This window comes from Artemia franciscana, chromosome 1, assembly GCF_032884065.1.
Source record: "Artemia franciscana chromosome 1, ASM3288406v1, whole genome shotgun sequence".
NCBI classification, from domain to species: domain Eukaryota; kingdom Metazoa; phylum Arthropoda; class Branchiopoda; order Anostraca; family Artemiidae; genus Artemia; species Artemia franciscana.
Window position 1 is genome coordinate 23,815,669 of NC_088863.1, and position 21,471 is coordinate 23,837,139.

General features: G+C 34.7%; 1 protein-coding gene across 2 annotated transcripts; it reads right to left on the reverse strand.

The window, feature by feature from the left end:
• Window positions 1-15,692, reverse strand: LOC136027166 (HEAT repeat-containing protein 6-like). Of its 2 annotated transcripts, none has more exons than XM_065704175.1 (2): window positions 15,670-15,692; window positions 1-3,091 (listed from the first exon to the last, which is right to left on the reverse strand). In XM_065704175.1, the coding sequence occupies exon 2, from the start codon at window positions 3,084-3,086 to the stop codon at window positions 213-215; it is 2,874 nt and encodes a 957-aa protein (XP_065560247.1). In that variant the 5' UTR covers window positions 3,087-3,091; window positions 15,670-15,692; the 3' UTR covers window positions 1-212. The 2 variants fall into 2 exon arrangements, with proteins under 2 accessions (XP_065560247.1, XP_065560238.1); XM_065704166.1 differs by lacking the exon at window positions 15,670-15,692 and adding an exon at window positions 15,364-15,461.
• Window positions 15,693-21,471: the final 5,779 nt, after the last annotated feature.

The following is a 21,471-nucleotide window of genomic DNA, read 5'->3' on the forward strand; positions in this document are numbered from 1 at the left end:
CAGTTTATATATGTTTATTTAAGTACAAGACTCCACATAAAAAGTACAGTTGCTTTAATCATTACTGTTGCCATTGCTTTCTGATTGCGAGATATTTTGTCCCACCCTCATTTTCCCAAGGTCAAATCGAATATTAAAAACCTTAGGAAGATCCTAAACGGAAATACTTATCAATCTGTTTCCTTCTGGAACACAGAAGAGCTCACAATTTTTCATCCACAACAACAAATCAATTTGAGACATTTGACAGCTTCAGGGTAACGATTTTCAAAATCAAACACGGAATTAGGGAGGGATGCACTCCTTTCACAGCAACGATCAAGTCCAATCACTGCTGACTCTGCATTATCAAGCAAAATACTTGAAATGATCTCAAGAGATTTTTCACAATCAATAAGACTTGAAAGGTGCTGAATGACAGAAGTTGCAGATTTGAGGTAATTGTTCAACTGCGTAATTTCATTATTGGGGCAAAATTCTGTTCCGGAAGAGCATGATACAAGTAAAATCCTCCAAGTGGTCGCCCAAAATGAACCAAAATCTCTCCATGATGTAATGTTCAATAAAGCATTGGAGGCTTGAATTCTGATCTTGAAGTTCTTTGAAGTTTCTATGGCTTGCAACAAAGCAGGTAGAATGATTTCAATCGACCTAGAGAGGAGTAGTGAGTTTGTAAACAGCCTTCCAGCAGAATAGCAAGCGTTCCAACGTAACTTGTCGTTTGAGCCATTCACAATCGCCTCCCGAATTAAACTAATTGTTTTGTCAATACTTTCTTTGTTTTTTATAATATCTTCCTCATTTAGATGAGAACACGAATTTCCTAAGGCTCTGACAGCGTAAATACGATACGGCTTGAATTTATGAAACACACTAATAGAAGCATTAAGTAAATGAACAGGCAAGTTCCTGGGAATTTCGCCAGTGCTCTTAAACACAGAGAGCTTGTCAGTCACAGCAGAAAGGGCCCATACAGTATTTTCAGCACATTTGGTATCAAATGATAACTGAATTATAGCATCACAAGAATCCAAGAAAAAGTGAACTTCGTCTTCTAAGCTCTTGAAAGATGTCCATGTTCCAAGAACACGCACAGCTGAAGAACGAACTTGATAATATTCACTAGAAGTAGATTCAAGCAGAAGTGTTTCACACATTATTTTTTGTCTAGATGGCAGCATCTCGACAAATTCTGAGCCAATAAATATTAGGGTAGTTATAGCTTCAGCTTCCACTAAGGGTTGTTGTGAGCCCACGACTCGAAATAGCACGTTTTGGATGAATTCTACCCAGAAGCCAGAAATTTCTTCCCTATGTTTCTCAGGATCTACTTTTATATGAGGAAATCTTTGTGAAACAGCCGCAAATATTTTGCCAATTGATTTAATTGCACGCGTTTGCACAGTGGGATCTACTGTTGAGGCAAAATAGTTTTTCAGGGTGTTGAAAATGATCGAAACTTGATTCTCAACCAAGTGAAACCTAGTTTTACACAGTTCACCAAGAATCAAAGCACATTCAACAGCACAATTATGAGAGGACTTGTTAAGTCTTGTATATCTTTCCAGCATAAATGTTGCATAAGTAGACAACCAGCACACATCACAAGAAGCACTATTAATTTCATGTATGAAGACTGGGTTATCAAAATCTTCACTATCGACTTCAAGCGTGTCATCACAACCAGATTCACCTTGACTGTTAACTGGGAAGATTTCCTTCAAGTCTGGTATTTCGCTTAAAACTGAGTTGATATTAAGATCTTCAATAGTAAGAGCAGTTCTAAATAAAACCAGTGTTGTAACCCGTGTACTCACACATCTATGCTCTAGAAATTTAGAACAAACCTTCAAAATACTAGACACGTTATCATCAGGTAGCTTTTTATGTGGCATTACTGAAACGTAATCTGTTAAACATTTTATACCCGCAATACGTGTATAATCTGATTTCTCAACAGAGAGAAACTGCAATATATATTTTCTCATAGTCAAAGCATAAGAGGCTAACATAGATGAAAAACTTGTAAAGGACTTAGTGGCAAAATGCTCAGCTGACTTCCAAACAATGGATCCTCTTACCAATATAAGGGATAGAACATAATATGCTGCCTTTCGTACACGTGAATCATGATCTTTCCCAGCAAACCACACCAAGCTCGAAGTCAGCTTAGGTCTTTCAAATACAGCTGACTCATCAGCTAAAAAGTGACACCAGTATGGAACTAGCAAAGAATATGTAACAGAATGAAACACATTTATCAAGCATCGTATACAAGTAACTCGTGAATCAGCTAATATACTCTTCAGTGACTTAACTTCGGTTTCCGATATTTCTGAGTCACTGTTTTCAAAAGAGTATACAACTGGACGATTATCAACGTCGAGTATTTTTTGCTTTCGAGGCGTGGTTTGCTTTCGTTGCCATACTGTCTGTTTCTGTCCTGCACTTCTCTTATCACCCTGTAAGTCTATAGAAACGACAGAACTTCTAAGCAAAGGTACTGGATAATTTAGAGGCATTAAACCAAGAAAAAGATAGAATTTCAAGCAGCTTAAAATACGGGGCAAAATATCATGAATTTCAGAGCCAATCTTCAGAATTAAAAAGCTTACATAACTGATATTTGTAACAACAAACTTTGGAAATAGTTTACAGTCTTCTTTTAGGGGTGGGCTTTCTAAATTTTTCACATTAAGAGATATCACTTTAATAAAAAAGGGAATAGTTTCTTTGTCTACTAGCATTGCTGATAAAACACTTTGAAATGATCTTAAATATTTAATATAATTCTTAACATCGCCTTCGCTATTTAAAGAGGGAAATATTGCTTCATGTAATATCTCAAAGAGCTTTATATAATCAGATGATGATTGGTCCTTTTCCTTGGTCAAAAGTGCCTCGACGACTTCAATAACTATTTCAACCGGTAAATTTGATAGAGCTGTGCACTCAATCCAATTGGTTAGAAGACAAAACGACGGCCCATCAATCTTTGAACGACCAACATCAAGCCAGATTAGAATCTTGGAGGATTTACTCTCTAAAGAATCTTGAGCGTCTAGAATTTTTCTAAGATGCTCCATCGTTTCTGTAAAAAAAAATTATATAAAATACAAAACTATTTTAAAGGACTCGTCTAAACAATGATGGTACTCCGTCTCTTCTCATTGGCTCTTACCTGCTCTCAGATTTTCGTCAGCTCCAAATTAAGGGAAATGCCTATACAAATGTATATTGTATCTTCTTTTGTTAAGAGTCTAACACATACAGAATATCTGTGTTTTCCAATATCAACGAATATCAATTTCTGTGAAATCTTCCAAAGATTAACAAGAATAATGGAGAAGCAGATTAAGACAGATTTAGATATTTATAAGTATACTTTACTTCCCTTGTTTTGTCGCACTCCTAATTCAACAGGCTCCCAATTATTCATGTCACTCCTCTAGGATATTTCACAGACTATGTTGCGTATGAGTTAGAGTCTTAATAAAAACAAGATGCATGTTATGTACTATATCCTTTCCCTTAATCTGGTACATGGTTGGCTGAACTCTAAAAATTTGAGAGCAGGTGAGACAATGAGAGTAGACTAAATTCCACCACTGTAAAATGGATACTCTTTGTTGGAATTTCATTTGTTCTTTAATACTTCTATCTGGATATTTTAATGCTTAAGACGTCATTTTGAAACCTGGATGCATATAACGTCTTTTTATTGTGTTCAACATTCACTCAAAAGTTATTACAAAGTTTGCATGTCACTGAAAAGCCATGCTTTTATTCTATCTAAAACCTATACAAAATATAATGCACTTGATGAGAAAACTTAGAAAAATATGCTGAAATTATTCCGTTTATGAGGGAGGCTGTGCAAACCTTGCTATTTACGCTGAAGTCTCATAGTTCCATGAAAATACTTTTCATTCGAAAAAAAAAACAGTCCTTGTGTTTTCAGAAGAAGTTCTTAAAGAACTGGGATAAAAAGTCAAACTGTCCATTTTTAGCGTAAAAAGTGGGAGAGTAAGCAGGGGCAAAAAAAAAAAATGGGGCCGAAAAAAAAAACTTTCTTTTAAATTTAATCTCTGAGCATTTTTCAAATTATTCTAGGAAATCCCCTCCTCCTCCGTGTAAAATTTCTCCTGCAAAAAATCCCAAAGAAACTTTCCTCAACATGGAAAATTCTCCCCGTGGAAAATCTCTCCCCCACAGAAAATTCCCTAACCCAAAACATTTCTGTACATGTCGCAATATCAAATATAACAAGTAAACAACTGGCAAATTGAATAGCTTACTGTTCTTTCCCAGGGGCTATGCGGGGTCATATCATACCCAGATGCATAGTTATTAAACCTTTCAACTCTGATGAAACAAATGGGTGTCTCAAAATTTCGATCAGATGTCCTGGAGGGAAAAGGGAAGTGGGGGGGGGGGGGGCTAGCCATCCTCCAATATTTTTAGTCCCTTATATGAGCATTGGAAATTGTAATTTCCGTTCCAATGAGCCCTTTACCGATCTTCTAGGACAATTGGTTTACAACGAGTCCCCCGCCCCCCAAAAAAGAGAAAGAAACAACAACAAATAAATAGGGAATCTCAAAAAAGAACGTCAGATTTGAATCTACAATAAATCCAATTTGTTTATTCGAAACAAGCAAAAAAAAAACACCAGTTTCTTCAGGGGATGTTTCAATTAAACATGAAATATAACATTGGCATATGGCTCCTCCCCCATACTACCCCTACAGGCACTTATTCTGTCCACGAAGTTATATGCCTGAGAAAATGTCCTTGATTTTCGATAAAGAGGGACAAAATCTCCAAAATTCACGGAATCTTAATAAAAATCGCACCATCATATTTAGCATATCAGAGACCCCTTGATTATAGTTTTCAAGCTCCTATTTGCAAAACTGTGGAATTTTGTTGCTTTTTTTGCTAGAAGAAATAGCCAGTGAACTTTCTCATTTTGACAAAAACCACAAATTTTACATTTTTGCAGATGAGAGCTTGAAACCTCTAGAGTAGGTTTGTCTTATGTTGAATATGATGGTACAATTTTCATTAGGATTCTGTAGCTTTTTGGAGGTATTTCCTCTCTTTATCGAAAATTAAACAAATTTTCTAAGGCGTATTATGCTATGGACAGACGAAGTGCCTGTAGGGCTAGCAGGGGAGGGGGGATATATGCCTGATATTGTGTTTCAAGTATAATTGAAACATCGTTGAAGAGACTGATGGTTTTTTTTACTTTTTTCAAACAAATAAATAAATTTAGTCAAACAGTTTGTGGTAAGGAACTGTAAGGGGCGACCCGGCTCAATAGTAACCAAAACTCGAAGTAACCGAAAAAAATAATAATCGAGTTTTGATATCAATAGTTACATCAAAGGAACCGCATTTTTACGCTGATTCTAAATATATAAGTTTCATCAAGTTTAATTTTACCTATTAAAAGTTATGGGCCTGAGAAATTTTGCCTTATTTCAGAAAATAGGGGTAAACACCCCCTAAAAGTCAAAATATCTTAACGAAAATCGCACCATCAGATTCAGCGTATCAGAAAACCCTGCAGTATAAGTTTCAAGGTCCTATCTACAAAATGTGGAATTTTGTATTTTTTCCCAGAAGACAGATGGTGCTCGTTTCGACCCCGTGGTCCTAGAATGTCGCGAGACGGCTCATTCTAAAAGAAATTTAAAGTTCTAGTGCCCTTTTAAGTGACAAAAAAATTGGCACCTAGACCCACTCCCACGGTCATTTCTTACCCAAAGTCATTGGATCAATTTTTTGAGATAGCCATTTTGTTCAGCATAGTCGAAAAACCTTAATCCCTCACACTTGCCGGGGGAGCGGCTGCAAGATACAAACTGTGACCATTGTTTACATTTAGTAATGATTATTGGGACGGGTATAGACGTTTTCAGGGGGACTTTTTCACGTTAAATGGGGGTTGGGGGAGGGGGTTACGTGGGAGGATCTTTCCATGGAGGAATTTATCATGAGGGAAGAAAATTTCCATGAAGGGGCCGCAGGGTTTTCTAGCATTATTAAAAAAAACAAAGAAATATTAAATATGAAAAGTTTTTTTCAACTGAAAGTAAGGAGCAGCATTCAAACTTAAAAGGAACAGAAATTATTACGCATATGAGGTGTTCATCTCCTCCTAATACCACGCTCTTTACTCTAAAGTATTTTTAGTAATTTCAACTATTTATTCTATGGCCTTTGTGATTCAGAGATCATTCTTAAAGAATTGGGACAAAATTTAATTTTTAATTTAAAAAAAAATTAAAACATAAGATTATAAATTAAAAAAAAAAATTCAGGTGGAAGTAAGGAGCAGCATTAAAACTTAAAACGAACAGAAATTATTGCGCATACAAGGGGGTTCGTCTCCTCGACAATGCCTCACTCTTTACACTAAAGTATTTTTTTTTAGTAATTTCAACTATTTATTCTACGACCTTTGTGATTCAGGGTCATTCTTAAAGAATTGGGACCAAATTGAAGCTTTAGTGTAAGGAGCAAGGTATTGACGAGGGGAATAATCCCCTCATATACGTAACAAAAATATACAAATGCAGAATTTCGTTACGTAAGTCAATTCGGAAGTTACATATATATATTATTAATAAAAACCTTCGTAAAAAAAGGTTCTGGTTGCCTTTTTAATTAACCAAAAATAGGAGTGCAATTAGACCTCTTTCCCCAACCCTTATTTTATCAAAATCGTCCGATCAAAACTATGAGAAAGACATTTAGCCAAAAAAATTAATATTCAAATATTATTTTAATTATTGGTGTGCGGTTAGCAAAAATCATAACATGCATTAATTTAAAAACGTTCAGAAATTAAATACAAAAAAAATATACTGCAAGTAAGGAACGACAATGAAACTTAAAAAGAACAGAAATTATTCCTTATATGAAAGGGGTTGTCCCCTCCTCAACGCCTCGCTGTTTACGCTAAAGGTTGTTATTGTTTTAAAAAGCAGAGTTGTGAGATAGAATCAGATATTCTGTAAATACAGAATTTTTAACAGCTAAGCAATCATTTAGTATTTTACAGTCGATTAGAATACCAACAAAAAAAGCAGAGAAAACATGGCCATGCTTACTGATAACATTGTGTTAATTATGCCTGGTTTGGATCATTTCCTTGCGTTTGTAGTGGTGTTGCTTGGTGATTTATCATTGCATCCAGATGATCAGAACAGATATGATTAGAAAATATTTGTTTTGAAGGAATCAAATTTAGATTGATTAAAAAATCATTTAGGAAAACTAGAATGGAGTGATGTTTTAAGTCAGAATAATCCCTGAAACAAGTTATGTTTTGTTTTCTGATAAGATTCGTGAAGCAATGCGTCAGTGTTGCAAGTTTGAAGGATTACATTAGAGTAGATAGCAAAACAAAACAAAAAACTAAGCTTGTGTTGTTAAAAAAATTTTTAAATTAAGAAATAAGCTTTATATTAGAATGTTGAAAAAAACCTATTGAAAGAAAATCAAGATAGTTTTGTTAATTATCAAAATGTTGCCAAAAAAAGAAACAAGATGCTAAAAACAACAATTTTTTAACTGCTTTGAGCTTGCAAAGAATGGTCTATATTCAATGTGGAAAATTATTAATCGAATTTTGAGACCAAAAGTAAAGATATTAAAATCTCTAATGAGATATAGTTAGGGAAATAATAGGAAATGATCAATCTATAACTGATGAATTTTTGTAAATTCTTATTTTTTACCAAGATTGGTCAAAATATGTCGTCACAGTTTGGTAATGGCATTGATATAGAAGAAGAAAGTCATTTTTTTTCCAAATTTTGATAATAACGTTAGAATTTTTACTTCCAAACTGGTTCCTGCAGATGATTTGAAGAAGACTGTGAATTTTTTGAGACCATTGGAGGTTCATGGAATGATCACATGCAAAAACGGGTTCTGAGAGAAATTTTCCCAGTGATATTCCATAATTTGAATTTTTGAAACAGAATTGCTGATAAAGGTATGAAGAAAACCCATATTATACCTTTGTATATGAACAGAAATAAGGACAAGATAAATAATTACCACCCTATTTCAGTTTTACCAGTTATTTCAAAGATTTTATAAAAATTATACATGATAAAATTAGCAAATTTGCACATTAAAAAGGAGTCACACCACCAAACAGATATGGATTTCAGAAAGGGCACTTGACAGATTATGCTATTATCCATTTTACTTGTAAAGTGAAAGAAACTCTAGAAAAGAATTTTTCCCTACAAGATTGTTTGCAATATCATTTGCAGACGAAAGGGTTTCATTATTCAGGGCTAGATCTATTGAAAACATTTTTAAAAACATGAAAAACACACTGAATAATCTAATATAATATATGAGAAATACTATTTACTGATTAATATCAAAATAACTACAAGATTTTCTCAACCATTAAAAAGGTAAATACTGAACAAAGTTTCACAGTTGATGGATGTTTGATAGATAGAGTTTCAAAATTTTAATACTTAGGTATAACCATTGATGAATTATTGTCATGTATCAAGCACATGCAAGAAAAGTGTATCATGCAAGCACAATGCTGAAAAGTGGCAAGACTGGTTAGTTGAGCAAATGAGATGTGTGAAACACATTTACCACCCTGGTACAGCACATTAACCATGCTACTCAACAAATTATTGCAATAAGCTCTATTGAACACGTGGAAAACATTTAGTGATTGACCTCTTCTGAGAGAAATCTGCTAAACAAATAAAAGTGGTACCATTTGATTCCTTATTTAATAATGTTTCCAAATGACCTGTTTTTTTCTGACATTACTATCCCCCTTTCTGTCCTATGGGTCTCATATATAGCCTTAATAATGGGGTTAGATACTTATTAGTTGGACAGCTATTCGCCACTTTAACAGTTAAATCACTGTATAATCTCTATTGTACCACTTAAAAACTGGATTATTATACCCCTGAATTTGTTTAAATTTTCTTAATAAGAAAACAATTAGCTAGAATATTTTGACTTTATATAATGTTGAATATTTTAATTTTTCTGATAATCAATCATAGAACTGAATCTTTAAAAGAAAAGAAAACACGTTTTTTTAAATGAAAGTAAGGAGCGACATTAAAACTTAATACGAACAAAAATTACTCCGTATATGAAAGGGGCTTTTCCTCCTCAACGCCCCGCTCTTTACGCTAAAGTTTGACTCTTTCTCTTAACTCTACATTTTAAAACAGCAAAAAACTTTAGCGTAAAGAGCAGGGCGTTGAGGAGGAAAAGCCCCTTTCATATACGGAGTAATTTTTGTTCGTTTTAAGTTTTAATGTCGCTCCTTACTTTCATTTAAAAAACTTGTTTTTTTGTTTAATTTCTGGACATTTTTTAATTAATGCATTTTTTTGTATCTTGGCTCTCCATGCATAAATAATTAAAACGAAATTTTTATATTAATTTTTTTTTGGCTAAATGTCTTTTTCATAGTTTTAATCAGAAAATTTTGAAAAAAAGGAGCGAGAGAGGGGGCCTAGTTGCCCTCCAATTTTTGATTACTTAAAAAGGCAACTATAACTTTTAATTTTTCACGAACGTTTTCATAAGTAAAAAATACACGTAACTTACGAATTAACTTACGTAGCAAACTTCTATATTCGTATGTTTTTATTGCGTATATGAGGGGGCTCACCCCTCGTCGATACATTGCTCTTTACACTAAAGCTTAAATTTTGTCCCAATTCCTTAAGAATGACCCCTGAATCACAAAGGCCGTAGGATAAATAGTTGAAATTACTAAAATACTTTAGCGTAAAGAGGGAGGTATTACGAGGAGGTAAACCCCTCATATGCGTAATAATTTCTGTTCGTTTTAAGTTTTAATGCTGCTCCTCACTTTCAGTAGAAAAAACTTTTCGTATTTATTTTTTCATTGTTTTTTTAAATAATGCTAGAAAATCCTGCGCCCCCTCCATTGAAAGTCTCTTCCCCAATAAAACGTTCCTCCATTGAAAGATCCTCCCACGTAACCCCCACTTCAACTCTCCCCCAAACCAAAAAAATCTCCCTGAAAACGTTTGTACACTTCCCAGTAACCATTACTATATGTAAACACAAGTCAAAGTTTGTAACTTGCAGCCCCTCCCATGGCGACTGCGGGGGAGTAAGTCGTCCCCAAAGACATAATTATTAGGTTAATCGACTATGGTGAATAAAATGGCTATATCAGAATTTTGATCTGGTGACTTTGGGGGGAAAATGAGCGTGGGAGGAGGCCTAGGTGCCCTCCAATTTTTCTGGTCACTTAAAAGGGGCACTAGAACTTTTAATTTTCGTTAGAATGAGCCCTTTTGCGACATTCTAGGACCACTGAGTTGATATGATCACCCCTGGGGAAAAACAAACAAACAAATAAACACGCATCCATGATCTGTCTTCTGGCAAAAAATGCTAAATTCCACATTTTTGTAGATAGGGGCTTGAAACTTCTACAGTAAGGTTCTCTGATACGCTGAATCTGATGGTGTGATTTTCGTTAAGATCGTATGACTTTTAGGGGGTATTACCCCCTATTTTCAAAAATGAGGCAAATCTTCTCAGGCTCGTAGCTTCTGACGGGTAAGACTAATCTTGATGAAAGTTATATATTTAAAATCAGCATTGAAATGCGATTCTTTTGATGTAACTATTGACATAAAAATTCCATTTTTAGAGTTTTGTTTACTATTGAGCCGGGTTGCTCCTTACTACAGTTTGTTACCACAAACTGTTTGACATGTTTCCAAATGCCCTGTTTTTTTTTAATTATTATCCCCCTTCCTATCCTATGGGTCCCATACATAGCTTTAATAATGGAGTTAGATACCCACTAATTGGACAACTAATCACCACTTTAACAGTCAAATGACTGTATAATCTCTATTGTACCACTTAAAAACTATATTATTATACCATTGAATTTGTTTAATTTTTCTTAATAAGAACACAATTAGGTAGAATATTTTGCCAATATACAATGTTGAAAACTTCAAATGTTCTGATAGTCAATAATAGAACCTAATCTTTAAAAGACATTTAAAGCTTGATCCTAATCTTGGAAAAAGTCTTCTAGTCATGGAATGTAATCTTAAAGTTAGAAGAAAGTATTGAAATCATAGACAGACTTAATCTTAAAAATATTCAATCTAAGACAAGTGTTGTGAAGCAGAATAGTTGTATTTAAAATAGCTACATTGTAAGAGGATTTTTGTCTATACTTTAATGTTAAAAAACAAAGTTTTGAAGATTACAGTCAGCTAAAACCAAATAGCCAGGTTCTAACTATCAGCCAATACCAACTATCTTAACCAATATAGATGACGTTCAAGATCAGAAACCTATTGTCCATGTTCAGAAAAGACACATTTTAATCTGTATATTTGTCTGAGAATAGATAATGTCCAAGTACTGGGGATCTTAGATTAGGTAAAAATAATTGATAAAATTCTAGTTTAGACGCCTCTTGTCATTTTGGAACAAGATGTTACAAGATGTGTGAAGCGGAATAGTTGTATTTAAAAAAAGCTACAATATAAGAGGATTTTTGTCAATACTTAAATGTTAAAAAACAAAGTTTTGAAGATTACAGTCAGCTAACACCAAATAGCCAAGTTCTAACTATCAGCCAATGCCAACTATCTTAACCTATATAGATGATGTACGAGATCAGAAACCTATTGTCCATGTTCAGAAAAGACATATTTTAATCAATATAGTTGTCTAAGAATAGACAATGTCCAAGTACTGGGAGTCTTAGATTAGATGAAAATAATTGATAAAATTCTAGTTTAGAGGCATCTTGTCATCTTGGAACGTGTGCTAGTTGAGCTAAAGTGAATGCAATTTTCCAGGAACAACTCCAGGTTAAAAACAAAACATAGCCTGAGAACGTATTGCCCAGATACTATATCAGCCCCTTCCTTATTTCTAGAGCTTAGAAGATTTATACATGGCAAGTCCAGGCTATACATAGGTACCTAAATTCTGAAAAAAATGTTTTACATTAGTTTTCAATTTTCAACCTGTTTTTAATTGGTTTTAGCTCTCTAAACTGAATTCCTATTATTTCAGGAGAATTTTAAGGCATACCATGATTTTGTTCCTAAATCATTTATTATTATTATTATATATATATTTTTTTACAGATTGAGCAAAGTTATGAAGCTCACAATAATTTTCTTCAGGGGCATAATTTTCTATGGGGCAGGGATGCAGTTGCCCCTCCCAGATCTCCGTTTCCCCCCCCCACCCTGACTCCAGTTTTCCCCCCAGCTTAAATTTAGTTTTTTTTTTAATCTTATCAGAACTAAGATAAGTCTGCATAATTCAAGCATCCACAGAAACAGGTCAATTTTGTTTAGTATATCTTAATCTTTATGGTACTAAATGGCTCATTTTTCACTTTTCACTGTCATATTCACTTGATTTGGGAAAATTGGCTCCAGCTTTGCCCCTCCCCCACCAGGACATAGATGAAATTATCACCTGCTTTTCTTGTACCTAATTTGACCAGAAGATCTATTTTACAGAGTTTCATTTTTATAATACAAAGATTATGCTTTGAATCAGTAGCCTCTGCAGGGAGAAGGAGTGGAGGTAGGTACTTCAAAACATATTCCCAAGAGATCACTAAGGCTTTGGATGTACTCCTTCAAGTTCCATTTGTCTAGCTCAATAGCAAAATGTCCCCTAAACTAGAAATATACAGTATTTCTTTCTACTGATGATCTACTTTTTAAAATCTTTAAGTGGTTCCACTAGCTCCTTTTCATAAGCTGTTAAACATTGAATGTTTTCCATAGAAAATCTGAAGATGTGTTTTGGGTTCAGTAGAATTTTCCATAAGCCACTAGGTGTCACAAAAGTTTCATTATCTAAGTACATGACTGCTAAAACCTGGCAGCTTTTACCAACTTAATTGTTCACAGTTATAACATTATAATTCTTCCAAGATTTGAAAAAAAATTCTCTTTTGCTGGCTAGTAAGGTTCTTTTATTTTTCTGTAAGGGTTTTGTCCAAAAACCTTTAAAAGAATACTAATATCCCATACCATGGAAAAGAAAAGTTGCAGATGAGATTTTACCAAAATTTTGGTATGACAACTTGTTGACTTTGAACTGAGAATTATAATTTTTGGTAAAAATCTAATGTAGCTATCTTGGAAAGGGGTTAGGTTAGAAAATAAAACTTTTGGGGATGGACCCATAGACTAAATAATGTCCTGGGAAGCAATGTTGTAACCTTGCTTCCTATGACCCATGCTGACATGTTTTTTTTTTTGGGGGGGGGGGGAGCAAGAGATTTTACCAACTGGCTGGTTATTTTTACTGACTGTTTTTTGTTTTGTTTTTTTAATTGGCATTATGTCCATTTTGAATGCAATATGTAAAATCATTGAAAAAATCAGCAAAACTATTGCATTTACTAACCAAGATTGAAATTTTCATATACACCATGTAACTATTTTAATGCTGTTTATTTAACCAAGTGAAAAACTGGGCCAACATCAGTAAAATCACAACAGAAGTCAGTATAATTACTGTGTTGACCAACCAAGTTCTAAATTTTTTAGCAGCATTGGAAAAATTGTGATGCAAAGTGCCATGATTTTATCAATTTCTGTTTTGACCAAAAACCTTAAGAGGGGGCAACCCCCTCCCCCATACATAATAGGTCTGCTGGTAAGGTATTTTGAAGTTCCTGCCTCTGCTGCTTCTCCCTCTAGAAAGCAGTGACATTTGATAAGTCTTTACATCATAAAAGTGAAATGTTGGAAAACATCTTCTGCTTAAATAAAGCATAAGGAAATTGTTTTCAACTTCTAAACATTGTTCAATATAAATTTATGGAGTTTCAAAGATCTGCAAATATATTTTCTAAATTTATGTTAAAAAAAATTGACATGGCTTAAAATTCTACTTAAATAACAGGAATTGTATTGACAGAACTAAAACCAAAAAAAATTAAACTGATAACTGAAAATTAAGGCAAAATTTTGTTTTGTCAAAATTTTGATAGACATAGACCTGTCAAGTAGGCAAATTTCTAAGACATAGGTATGAGAAGAGGGTTGACATGGGAGCTTGGAAATACCTTCCCAGAGTATGTTTTTGGAACTGGATTTAATTTCCTGCCCTAACCCCTTTCAAAGATAGCAAAAAGTAACTAAACTAGAATTATACCTAATTTTTAGCAGAATTCTCTGGTGATTTTGGGTAAATACTATAATAAAAGGTTGATATGACATTTTCAATAGGGTTCTGCTTTTTCTGTAGATTTCTAGGTGTAAATGTATGAACAGTCCACTAAATAAGGAGACATGTTAATAAAACAATTCCCACTTGATAATATGCAAAGTGGCCTAGCAGGAGAACCTCCATCATCACCTCTTTCATTGCTGTACAGTTTTTTTTTTTTAACAAAATTGTGAAAAACAAACATAGATGGTAATCAGATTAACAATGCTTCTTGACAACTAAGGTCCCTGCATTGGCCCTGCAGAGTGCTGCTACAGTAGGGTTCAATCTCTGGGTTCTATATTACCAAGCTAAGGTTTAACCCAATGTACCCTGATAAGACAATAATTTGACTACATTTATCTGTTTTCCAATAGTCTATATATGAAAGTTTAATCACTATCACTGTCATCTAACAAAAAGATATTAACAGGCAAATATTGATACATTAGGTTAAGATAGGTTAGATTAAGTAGATGGCTCTTGGGTGTTTGTTTTATAAACAATTTTCATGATTTGGAGAATAGACATATGCTAAATATTGAAAATATGATTGAAACACTGGAAATACAGTGAAAGAAGTGAAGATAAATGTTCTCCTGCTGGAAAATATATTAAATAAGATTATTTTGAATGCTTTGAAGTAAGAATTGGTTTTGTAACATGTTTCCTTATGTAGTGGACTGCTCATATATTTACACGTATTACTTAACTGGGTTATTTTTTCCTTGGACAGACATCAAATTCAATAGATGAATGGAAAAATCTGTAAAAGTGGAAACATTGAAATAGCCTATTTTGGCAATGGCTTTTAAAAAATGTCAGACAGTTATTTATAAAATAACATAAAGTAGGAAATGTAATAATAGCCTACTTCTTTGGACTGTTCAGAATTTTCAATTCAGAATAGGCTGACAATGTAGGCCTAGCTTATATTTAGTGGTTAATCTTGCTAGAAGAAAAACTAGGCAATAAACCATGGAAGCTAGCCTTGCCTGCTTTAAAACATTCTAAAAGCCTTATTTGTATTACCCCTAAGAGCAGTGAATAAGTGCCTAGAGTAAAGACCTTGAAACTCCATATTACCTTTTAGAAGGAGGTACCTAAAGAGAATTTTACATTTATCCTGATAAATAAATACAGGAAGAATTTCCTATCTAGGTTACGGCGTTCGAGAATAGAGAGAATCCTTAGAGGACGTTGGAGAATGCAATAATACTTAGGCTAGGGTTTCACCTCACACACTTTCCAGAATCCAGGTTTCTAGATTTTGAGAAGCACTAAATTTAAAAGCCAGGATTCCAGAAAATTCAGGAGATGAAGCCCCAGCTCTACTAATTGGGTAAGTTGGCTTTTTTATCACCCATGAATCTTAATGCTTAAGTTACTTACATCCATTCTGAAAATTGCCAAATCGTATGCTAAAACAGACGTATTTCACCATATTCTATTCGTATTCAAATAGTTTTTGCGCTCCAATGCTTTCCAGTTTCTCGTTCTCACTTTTCAGTAGTTTTTCAAACGTGCAAAACTGCTCCGATTCCAGGAAAGTGTTTCCCTGAATCTCACGAAAAAAAACCTCTTATCCGACGTGCCCGATTTTTTTTACCCTCGCGTCATCGCATGAGACATAAACGACCCCAGTACTTACAAGCATTACCGCTTGAAGCGGCCTGGATTATTTGTCCGACAAGTTATTCTAAACCTAGGAACTTCAGGATAAATGACGTCATATTGAAACACAAATTCAATCTTTCCAAAAAGGAAAAAAACACTACGAAATGATATGTAGAGAACGAGAAAGGACAGTAAATTATGAGATATGGCTACCTAGATAATTAAAGAACAAGCTATGTTTACTGTGAAATACATAGGATTAATTTTGCTATTCTTCCATTTGTCCATAGCGTTTCAAATAACAAGTTGTCGGATAAGTATTTGTTGCTATCTTGATTATATCTGAGGAGATTGGTGCTAATCCATCAATTCGGATAAGGCATGCTCGAATAAACTATTATAAAACTGGAGTTTATTTGACTTTTACATTGTTGCCACCTTGCCAGTACCGTCCTAAGGATCAATTTGAATTTGTCAGATTGACTGGACCACAGATACAATTCATGCAAAAAAAAAAGAAGTCAAACTGAAATAATTTCCCAGTGCCAGTCAATAGCTGCGTTTTTGATAATCGTTAAGTGAAGCAGCTGAACTGACAGTGTTGAACGTTCATGTGCTTGATTTTTGTTTTTATGCCACGGTGGACGTTTGTGAGGCTGTTTGGTATTCTTCAGTAAAAACAGGAATTAAGAATGGACGGCTAAAGTAGCCAGGGCTTTCTAAATTGCAGTCAACAAGGGATAAAGTTCTTGTTTTTTTCAAGGGAAGTGCCAAAAAAAGTATTATTCATAATTATATCACCCAAACGGATTTTTCAAAGTTCAAGGAGGAGGGATGTCCCCCCTCAGTTGATTCCAACTTTGCACTCTAGATGTAAACTCAAGATTTTATTCATTAAGCTCAACTACTTTCCAAAATAGTAAAATGAGCATTAAGTAGTATTCAAATCAGCTTACTCTAAATTCTTATCTGGATAATTAAGCTGAAGGCCAGGAGTAATATTGCAACAAATGATAGAATTAACTTTAATCCATATTAGCTCAGAAACCAAAGCCCTAAAACTGATGAGTATATTTATAATAAGGTAAATTTAGACTAATGGCTGCAAATGCAATTGATTGCAAAGATAATAGATTTGCGTAATGAACCTTTATTAGGATAATTATGCAATTTTTACATTTATTTCTGAGCAGAAATTTTAGTCATTTTATACTACAGGCTAATTTAAAATAAGCCCATTGACTAATTAACTAAATACCCTTAATTCTACCTACAAGTCAAGGGCCAATCCTTTTTTGTCTTGTACCTAATACTTTCATACTGAAAAGTATCTTCAAACCTTCACCTTTTACTTGAAAGTAATCGTTTTCATAGTGTAAGACTTCTAGCTCATTTTTGTCCATATTATTGTCTGGCCATCAAAAACATGTTTTAACCAAAACGGCGATCAACAACACAGCTACATTCGTGTTTGTGCTTGTCTATCCACAATTTCTCAGGCTTTTAGCTGGCAGTAAAATCTTCATATATAGCCAAAAGGCACCCTGATAGCCGACCCTTTTTAGCATCGGAAGTTAGAATTCTTTCGCATGTGCATAATATATTTTTTGTCTGTGGGCTGGATTCTCGGCTCTGACGTCGTTATTTAAAAAAACTTCCCGGGGAATTTTCTATAAAATTTTGTTTGAACCTGCAGTCTATTCTTTGTTTTACCTTCATAGTTCCAGTTCCAAAAATTGTAGGGAGGTACATGGACTAACAACAAGTCCTTTCACCTCTTTGACTTCTTCTTCAGAAAAACTAGCCACTGGAATCACTATTCTCCTCCACTTAGCAAGGAATCAATACATGCAGTTATGTACAATGATACACTGTTGCTGATTGTGGGAATTGAAAGTACCTGAGCTACCTGTCCCCAACAGTTTAAGGCCACTATAGTTTTATGGTTGAAAGCAGTTTATAGTTGAAGTAAAACCATTTAACTTTCAAATTATGCCAACTAAAACATATAGCTGGGTTGTCGGTTAAATGGGTAAACATATAGCTGGGTTGTTGGTATTTATTCCCTCCACTATACCGACTGGTGACATTTATAGACAAAAAGGTCGGAAAGGCTTTATTGGGATTGATGTGAAAATAGCCACTCTAGTACAAATGGAACAATATTAAATACCTCTGACGCAAATGTTTTCAGAAGTACACCGGCACATGTGGAGCTATAGTAGCCTTTTTGAGAGGGCTACAGTTTTTGTTTTTTTCTTCACATAATTTATTATCTTACTTGTTTCCAACTTAATGAAAACGATGTAGCCAAACTAACGATCTCGGAATAACATTCTGGAACAAAAATATTCCATATTTAAATCGATATTTTGTCACCTAAAGGTAATAAATTTCAATTTATTGACTATGCATGTGAAGTATTTTTCATCCTCTGAATTTGCAAACTAACTTCATGCTTTTGAGGTTTTCTAACAGAAATAGTAAACTTAGATGGTATTGCTATTAAAAGTAATATCTATCTGCAATGGTTTCCCTGCTTTTGTTACTTATGATCTCACTCTTACAGTCTTTTTTCTCCGCAATCCTGTTTCCGGCTTAATGGCGTTGTTCATCAGCCAATAGAACAAAAGATTGGATTTTTTTCCGCAAGGCAATATGTCTTTCCGATTGAAAATGTCAACTTGTCAATAAGACATTTGAGCTATGAGGAAGAAATCTATCAACAAAAGGTGGCTAAATTTAAAATACCAGTAATTGAAAATTACACATACAAGTTTCATTCTCTCTTTTCCGAAAGCTTGTAAAATCGCTTCCGATGGGTTGTGAGCTCTACATGTTCATGATTTGGAAATCATTAACTTTTCGTCTCCGGGATGTTAAACAGAAGAGAATTTTTGGAGGGAAGGGTTGCTGGATGTGGGATTTTATTTCAGACAGGGAACACCTTTTATAAAAGACTGATAATATAAAAAAAACTAAAAAATCACAAGTATAAAAATATTTCTGAGGAAAGGGGGTTTGAAACTGTGCCACCCACTCGTGTGTATGTCTTAAAAGACATAAATCAACTAAACTTCAAGGTAAGTAAAATTAAGTGTTATATTTTACCTCTGATGATCTTTACCTTGTACCTCATAAGCTGTATAAGGTCGCCCTTCCAATATGGTAATAATTACCTATATTTCCCTTATGTGTGTATGCTTTACAAATGATTGGTATATCAACAACTATTTTTTTTTCTATAGTTCTTTTCATTTTTCTTGGCACTTTGTATTAACCAAGTGACAAATAGCGATCGCAAATTCTGTCGGTCGGTCGGTCTGTCTTTCCCGGTTTCGTTAGTTTAGTCACTTCCAGATAAGCTAGGACGATGAAATTTTGCAGGCATATCAGGGACCAGACTAGATTAAATTAGAAACAGTCGTTTCCCAGATTTGACCATCTGGGGGGAAGTGGGGGGACGGTTAATTCGGAAAAATTAGAAAAATGAGGTATTTTTAACTTACGAACGGGTGATCAGATCCTAATGAAATTTGATATTTAGAATCATATCGTGTCTCAGACCTATTCTTTCATATCCTGAACGAATCCGGTGACGTTGGGGGGAGTTGGAGGGGGAAACCTAAAATCTTGGAGTACACTTAGAGTGGAGGGATCAGGATGAAACTTGGTGGAAAAACTAAGCACAAGTTCTATATACGCGATTTACATAACTGGAACATATATTCTCTCATTGGGGGAGTTGAAGGGGGGGGGGTCAATTCTGAAAAAGTAGAAAAAATGAGGTATTTTTAACTTACGAAGGAGTGATCAGATCTTAATGAAATTTCATATTTAGTTTAAATCCCGACCAGATCCAGTGCCATTGGGGGGAGTCGGGGAGGGAGAACCGGAAATCTTGGAAAAGGCTTAGAGTGCAGAGATCAGGATGAAACTTGGTGTGGAGAATAAGCACAAGACCAAGATACATGACTGACACAACCGAACCGGATCCACTCTCTTTGGGGGGGGGGGGGGGTTAATTCAGAAAAATTAAAAAACAGGGGGTATTTTTAAATTCGAACGTTTGATTAGAGCTTAATTAAATTTGATATTTAGAAGGATCTTGTGCTTAAAGCTCTTATTTTGAATCAAGATCAGATCCGGTGACGTTGAGGGAGCTGGAGGGGGAAACTGGAAATCTTGGAAAACGTGAAAATTGAGGTTTCTTCATCTTACGGGTGATCAGATCTTAATGAAACATGATATGTAGAAAGATCTTATGTCTCAGATGGTCCATTTTCATTTCGAATCAGATCTGAGGACATATGGGGTTGGAGAGGGAAACAGAAATCTTGGAAAACAATTAGAGTAGAGAGATCGGGATGAAACTTGATGGGATGAATAAGCGCAAGTTCTAAATACGTGATTGAAATAATTGGAACGGATCCGCTCTCTTTAGAGGAGTTGGGTGGGAGGGGTGTAAATTCGGAAAAATTAGAAACATTGAAGTATTTTTAACTTAAGAACGTGTGACCAGATTTTAATAGAATTTGATATTTAGAAGGAACTCATGTCTCAGAGCTCTTATTTTAAATCCCCACCAGATCCAATGACATTGGTGCGAGTTGGAGGGAGAAACCTTCCCCCTCCTGGAGGCTTTCGTTCAGGGAAGAGATGCACGGATTACAGTTTTTGGAGTTTATCGGCGACAGCGATTCCTAGTGTTTTTTATAAGCTAAAATAAAGTGTTCCCTACGGTTCCAACATACGGAAACATAAATGTTCAAATCACGTCAAAAAAAATATACAACCCATCTATATAATTTGTGCAAAAATAAAAAAGGTTTGCACGCACAATTTCTTCCCAGAGGAATTATCCAGCAGCTGACAAAAAATTTAAGGGAGGCGATAAAAATAAATTCTGAAAATAATAAAAAAGCGGAAAAATTGAAAAACGTTTTAAAAAGAGGTCCATACCATGTTTTCAGAAACCACACACAATGTGACTCTGGCTGTCCTGAGATTACTGAATTGACCGTGAACGGTAAAATAGAAGGTCCTTGGAATCCTTTCCCCTGCACGTGTTTGAATATGTTATGACAGGGGTCGATATTGTTCGATCGGATCCTGGTTTGGCATTCAGATCACCACGATGCAGTCCTAGGACTTCAGGACAGTACTTTCGATCGGCTCCTGGTTCGGCATTCAGATCACCAACAACACGCAGAGCATCATGTTTGGGGTGTCTTTGGTGACAGCCTTTAAGGTTTTATAGAAGCAATCTTTATAGCTTCTTTCTTTATAGCTCTGATGTTAGGCATAAGCTACTGAAGACTATGAATATGATTTTTGAAAAAGGGGAAGTACCTAATGATTTTAGGAAAACCTTAATTAAACCACTGTATAACAAAGGTGACAAGAGTTAGTGTCATAATTATCGAGGCATTAGTCTGGTCTCTGTAGGTAGCAAATTACTTAGTAATATGATACTTTTTAGACTGAGAGATGCTGTAAACAAAGTTTTAAGGGAAGAACAGTGCGGTTTTAAAAAAGGTAGAGGATGTGTCGACCAAGTTTTCACTCTTAGGCTAA